Raw genomic sequence first — 7,002 nt, 5'->3', positions numbered from 1 at the left:
TATGCTCTTATAAACAACATTGGCCTGATGAATAATATCTCATATAATCCTCTATTCAGTTTTGTGCGATGAACGAACGAGTGCTCAAAATTATTGAACTTATATCAATTTCTTTTTTGATGATTTGAGATAATTAACCATAGTGTGAAGTTCAAAGAGTTCCTGCAATTGGATTAGATATAGAACGTATGAAATAAAAAAGAAAATATCCTAATATAATATATTTCTAATAAAATCTAGCCACCAAAATTATCATTTTTCGATCCAATAAAATCGAATCATCATCACATTGTCTAACAACATCATCAGTCTCTATCAGTCAATTTAATCGAAACAGCACCTTTTGGTGCTGTAAGGAACTGAAACTCAACCTCCATCTTATGCTCTGTGGTCAACTCGAATTTCTTCACGGTCTTCTGCAGAAAAATTGGCAATACCAACTCTATGAACCTTTTTCCTGGACATATCCTTCTTCCAGCTCCAAAAGGAATCATAATATACGTGCCAGCTGAAATGTTCTTGTGTTTGTCATCACCTAACCACCTTTCTGGAAGGAATTCATCAGGTCTTTCGAAGTTTTCTTCATTCCTACTCGCTATATCACCATGGCAAAGAACTATGCTACCAGTTTTAACTTGGTGACCACCTAGCTCCATGTCCTGGTCGAGTATCCTGCTTAACGGAGTGGCGGTAGGAAGAAGCCTAAAAGCTTCATGCATGCAAGCTTTGGCATAGCTCAAATCTGCACCAATCTTCCCTTGAAGCTCTGGATGTTCTGCCACCAAATGGAAGAGGAATATCAGGCTGTTCTTCAAGGTGTGGATACCTGCAGAGATGTAATCGATGATGGCGCCAGTTTTCTCTCTTTGGTCTATGTCAGCCTTCAGGAGTGACTTATAGACAGTTTCTTCACCTTCTTCATCAGCATACTCCGCTACCATCTCCAAGACAGTCTCGTAGATGTAGTTCTCGCATGTGGTTAAAGTCTTGTAGGCTTTGGTTGGGAAGAATTTCCACCAGGGGAAGTTGAATTGGGTGTCTCTCAAGCCGACGAAGTGGCCTTCCAAGGCTTCTACTAGTTGTCGACTCTTGCTAGATATTGGGTTTGGGCTTAAGAAACCCAGTCTCCTGCCTAAAACCAAGTCCAAGGTGGTTTCTATGCAAAGTGGTACGACAATCTCTGCCAAGTCCTTGATTTGGTTGTCAGGACCTCTGATTCTTCCCAGGTAACTCACCCAGTCTTCTGCTAAACTGTTAACTTCTGTCACGAAGCTGGACATTGTCTTAGGGCTGATCAGTGGTGGCGTTAGGGTTGTCCTCAAGTAATGCCAAGTTTCACCTAAAAACGTAAGAGTCAATTTTCATCGTCTGCGTGTATCTTTGTTGTCAATTCTATAGGGTATTTTGTTAATGAATTATCGAAGAATAACTTGTTTGGAAATGTTTGATGAAGTCATTATACTACAAGCCGAAATAAATTGTATCATTCCTATTGAAAAACTCTTAATTTAAATGTTTGTACAATGCATTCAGGAACACCTTGTATTATATTCACCTTGTGTGTTGGTTATACCAGCACTGGCATATCTATCTGGTCTAGAAGCCCTATAAGCTATCACCGCCTCTGAAGCTGGCCTCAAAGGGTACTTGCTTGGAACCTTGAGAACCTTCTCGATGTCCTTCCTCTCGAACACGCTGTATATAGGGAAGTTGAAGTATGTTTCTTGCTTGACGATTGGTCCGTATTTTTTGTACATGGCCATGTAGAAATCTCTGATCTTGTGGATGTTGTAACAGCCCAAGTAGAAGAGCCAGTTGGTACCAAAAAGAGGGATTGGTTTTGGCCCTGGGATTGTTTGACGTTTCTTCTCAGTTCTGTTCCACCATGGTGGTCGATAGTCCAGGTAGTAGATTAGGAGGATGATCAGGACTATTGCTAATTTGTCTGGTGTTAGGGAGACGATCTGAGAAATCATCTGAAAAAATTGTTTGTAGTTATAGTGTGAAAATCTCCCTCATATAATAACATCAAATAAATAATAATAAAATCATGATTTTACCTTATAATAACTTTTATAGGTAACAAAATTTGAACGTTGTATGATGGGAAAATATACTAGGTGTGCCATTTGAATTAAGGAAATAGTAGTATGTTTCCGGTATAACCGGAAGCTGTAGCGATCTGATAATATTTCAGGGTGAAAGATCATTGTTCCAAACCCCAACATGCAAATTTTCAGCACAAAATAATGATTAGTTTTTCATAAACGTGTGATAGGCCATCGCGGTGGATCAGCCTGTATATGATGAAAGACTTGTCTTGTTTTTTTATATTGGTCATTAGAAATCACGCTACCAGTGTAATTCGAATCAAGTTTTTGATACAATTCGATATCTGATAGAAATATAATCAACATCATTCGGAACATTGGCCTCAAAAAAATACCGAATATCAAATTGAAATGAGACACCCGGTATTGGAATATCACACGTATCATTTTCCGATGTAGCACTATTAAAACTACTTAGACATGCCAAATTCCTTCCATTTGATGAAAACATGAAAGTAATTTGCGTACGAATTTAATTTGATACTTTGATACTCAGAGTATTTCCCTTTATTTTCATTGTTTGGCAGTTTCATGAATGAACTGAACGTGTCGTGGTGAATAACAGAGTTTCGAGTGTATAAATAATCAGGGTCAATGTTAAAGTTGAATTTGTTTCATTTTATTCCTGTGATTCGAATTAGGTTGAGAAATATATGACTCAAAATTTTCGTAGAAGTTTCCTACACTTTTCTTCTATAATTTATAAATAAATTGGTCGAGTAGGACCTATGTGAAGGATAATGTATTTAGAAGGATTCCAGCATAAGATATAGCATTTTTAAAAATATGTTTTGGTTTATTCCTGTCGAATATTTCTTTGTTTGAAATATTTTCAGAATCGAATCTTCAGAATCATTAGAGAGCATTCACTTAGATTTAAATTTTAGCAGTGTACTTTTATTTTTGCAGAACCCAAAACCGAAAAAAAGTCAGGAGCTTTTGTTCTTTTCTTTCGAATTTTTATTCATGTGATTTTTTAGTTTCCATAAACTTGAATCGATCTTCTGAACGCATACCTGAAATCAAAACTTTCTGATCTGTGATGATTTGCTGTGAAAACGTTGAATTAAAGTGATTCTTTCAACACAAAACTATATATCACTTATTTGGAATGAATTGATAGGAAACAAAATATGCATAAAAAAATGAATTCATGCTGAAAAGTTTTAATTTTTTCGAATTTTATACAGGGTGTTCCTAAATTGGAAGTCCAAAGAAAAATGAAGTATATAATCGGTAATTTTCAGAAAAAAGACCTATAAACATGCTCTGTCTTCGAGATACAGGGTGTTTCTTGTAGTCCTACTTTTTCGCGATAGTTATATCACTTAATCTTTATTAATCTTCGCTACAAATTGGATACTTAAAATGAGTAAGCTGTGATGACTAAATTACAGTTTAGTATTTCTTCAAATACTAACATTTATAATTAATTTAGTCATCGAAGCCTACTAACTGGATCTTCATAATAATAATAATTTTGATTATCCTGAGGATTACTAAGAAATTGTTTGAAATTTTTCCTGAAAACTACAAGAAACGAAAAAGTGTAGTACTGGACCAATTTTTTTTACATTCTTATAAACTATCAGTGGTTCACCAAAAAAAGTTGAGTTGAGATATTCAACTGATCACAGAATCATTGTAACAAATTAGTGTAATTCATTTCAAAATCAAGAATTTGATTAAAGAAATTGATAATACTCACAATTAAGAAAAAAAAATTATAAACTTATAGAATCCTAACACTTGCAATTACACAGTTTCGAGTGTCTAACACCTCAGCTCTTCATATCTGTTCAAACACCAATGACTACCATAAGATCCCCAAAATAATCCATGGTGAATAGTGACACGTAGATCAAAACATGTATCTATTCAGTTTTTTCTATCCCCTTGAATCTTTAATCCTGTATTTTATACTCTTCTCTCTCTATCATAACGACTATAGAGGGTAGTAGTTTGACTAGGTAATTTATTCGATTTGTATTCAACGCATATTTGGGCTAGACAAAGATTTGAGATGCGCTTTTACGAAATCTCCCTCATAGGGGTGTAATAAATCTTTATATTTGTATTATATTCAGTTTTATACTGAATGCGGGAAAATATCACTATATCAAAGAGAAAACTGAATCACAAGTGAGATAATTTCAGTTAATCAAGGAAATTATCAAAGTTAACAGTCAGGTTTCCAGAAAAATGATTTAGATATACTTAGAAATGTATTCACAGCATAGGCACAGAAGGTTAAATTATATATGAGTCATTCTTTGGATACCCTATATAAAAATATTTAAGCAATCGAGAATTTGCGAGAGCTTTTGAAATATACAGGGTGAGTCGGAAGGAACGGGCCAAACTTCAGGAGCGTATTTTACACGAGAAAATAATTCAAAAAAACTCCTATGTTCTTATACGATTCTCATTTGTTTTCGAGATACAGTTAAAGTTAGAATTTTTTTCAAGATTTTCTCTTATAGTATCTACACTTCACAAGATATTCAACTGAAATTTGGCATAAATATTATCATTGATAGTTCACACCATGTTACATACCAATTCCGATAGCAAATGCACAGGGTGATATTTTCTCTGGACCACTATCCATCGTTTTCCTCCAAAAAAAAGGTCTGGAGAAAAACAAGGGATAGTATTATATTGATTACTATATGTAGAAAATTCATTAGGAAATTGAAATTGAAAGTTTACTCAACACACTGAAATAAATATACAGGGTGTTAATGAATAAGTGCAACAAACTTCGGGGGGTGCTTCTGCATGAAAAAAATGACAGTTTGCTATATAACTGTTTTTAGTAAATGATTAGTATTCCGTGATACAGGGTGCTGAAGTTTTTCACCGAAGTAAGAGAGACAAATGAATTTTTTGGTTTTTATGATGGGGTAGGTATATTTGATTTATGTCTATTTGCGACATTTTCTGATAAACATAATTTACATGTTAAAATCCATTCTTGGTAGCTTCTGTTTTTATAGCTTTTATTTCAGTTTCGCAATTTACCTACTTCAGATATAATTGTTAGGTGAAAGCTCTGTGAATTATTATTGATCGAAATGCTGAAATTTTGTGTTAATATGGTTGGTTTGAATCTAGTGAAATGCATATACAGTGGATGTTAGTCAAATCAATATTTTTGTTCGAGTGTGATGCTGAAATGTCTAAGACTGTTATGTGCTCATTTGTTTTTTGTTTTAATTTGGATTTTATATTTGGGTTTGGGTGCATATTATTTATGTAACTTCATGAAATTCATTTAGTTGTCTAGATGGTCTAGAAAGGCAAGTATGTCATCTACATATTGATATCAAATCTGTATGAAATAAATAAAAATAATTAAAAAAAAAATAATATCATTTGAAAATTTTGTACCTATATGTAAAATAATCATTGGAATGGTATGTCAAATTTGCGGATGGCTTCAAGGGCTCAATACACAAGAAGAAAATAATAAAACAACATCGAGAAATTCAATTTCGAAAACGCTATCTCTTCAGAACCATAATTATAAAGGATGAAAACAAATGGTACCATTAAACTAATAAATCCTTAAAAATAGAAAAGAATTCACTTCAGGTTCAAAACCCGGTAACCGGATTTCATTTTCATGATTTCTCAAAGAAATGAGCAAATTTCGCGCAGTTTCTTTCTTATCTCTACCCAATCATCGAAAGCGACAAGAACTCTAAAAAAATAAACAAACCGGGTTAAAAATAACCCAGCTAATCAAGACGGCAGACGCAACAAACGCATATAAAGAGTGTAAACGAGGAAGTAAGTACACTGACCTTGCCTTCTCCAGCAGTTCTCCTCAAACCAAATCCGGCACAATTTTTTTTTCACCAACCAACCTCACTGCTAATCTTCTGCAGGAATGCGCGACACTTCTTGCAAAATCACCGTTGTCCGCGCGATAAGCGTGAACTTTAACATCGACAAAACAACGATCTACTATCCAGCCTCATCTCTGTCTTGGTGTTAACCTCTTTACTCCTTTCAGGAAGACCTTTCGATTCTCGGTTTGTGGCGATCTCACCTGGGAGACTACCGAAAACAGTCGGGAAAGTCGACAAAGAGATTTTTTCTTATCTGAGGTAACTGTTGACTTAAGCTTATCTGCATTAAAAAAAAGGTTGATCACGTTTTTTTTTTCAATACAAATTTTTTTTATAGTATTTATTTACCTCTTCGCAAACAATAGTCTATTTGACAGATTTTTAAAATCCTTACTTGATGGCAAATTCATTATTAAATAAAATGAAACGAAATCATTTCCACAAATATTTTCATGGTTACAAGCCGTTTTTAAATTCCAGTTCATTTCGATTGGTATTTTTTCAATTATAGAAAAATCAAAATTTAGTAATTTACACTTAATTCGAGCTTGATCTCTTCAAAATTATGACCAGGAGCATATTTACAAGAAAGCGTTATCCACACATAGATATACACAAATCAATTTTTTTTATGGATTCTGAACGTACGTCCACTGAAACAAATTTCATATAGTTTCTTCGAAAAACAATTTTTTTGGAACAAATGAAACAGTACGGATGTACTCTATATACAGGCTGTTTCCAAATTAGACGTGAACCTTGAAGGAGGTGTTAGTATCATTCATTTGCTGCCGATTGAGCCATATTTATTGATAACCAAAAACAACAGTTTCCCAGATACTTGAGTTCTTGTGTTTTTTAAAAAATTTCTTACCTTACCTCATTTTTCGTCAAATTTTTCTACGTTGACCAAGTTTGATTTGAATTTTCGATTATGTTCATCAGAAAAGGATATTATGTGTATGAAAAAAGCAAAACTAAGTTGTATTAGATGTTGAATAAGAATTAGTATGATTTGAAAGTTGGTATATAAA

At 33.8% G+C, this 7,002-nt stretch overlaps 1 protein-coding gene across 1 annotated transcript; it reads right to left on the bottom strand.

Moving 5' to 3' along the window:
- Positions 1 to 206: 206 nt before the first annotated feature.
- Positions 207 to 6,184, bottom strand: LOC123688935 (ecdysone 20-monooxygenase). The gene is made up of 3 exons (XM_045627691.1): positions 5,921 to 6,184; positions 1,556 to 1,976; positions 207 to 1,339 (listed from the first exon to the last, which is right to left on the bottom strand). The coding sequence occupies exons 2-3, from the start codon at positions 1,974 to 1,976 to the stop codon at positions 306 to 308; spliced, it is 1,455 nt and encodes a 484-aa protein (XP_045483647.1). The 5' UTR covers positions 5,921 to 6,184; the 3' UTR covers positions 207 to 305.
- Between the last annotated feature and the right edge of the window lie 818 nt (positions 6,185 to 7,002).

The sequence above is a fragment of the Harmonia axyridis genome, chromosome 1 (assembly GCF_914767665.1).
Source record: "Harmonia axyridis chromosome 1, icHarAxyr1.1, whole genome shotgun sequence".
Lineage (NCBI taxonomy): Eukaryota > Metazoa > Arthropoda > Insecta > Coleoptera > Coccinellidae > Harmonia > Harmonia axyridis.
The sequence above is the reverse complement of the archived record's forward strand: the minus strand, read 5'-3'. Positions and strand labels throughout refer to the sequence as shown.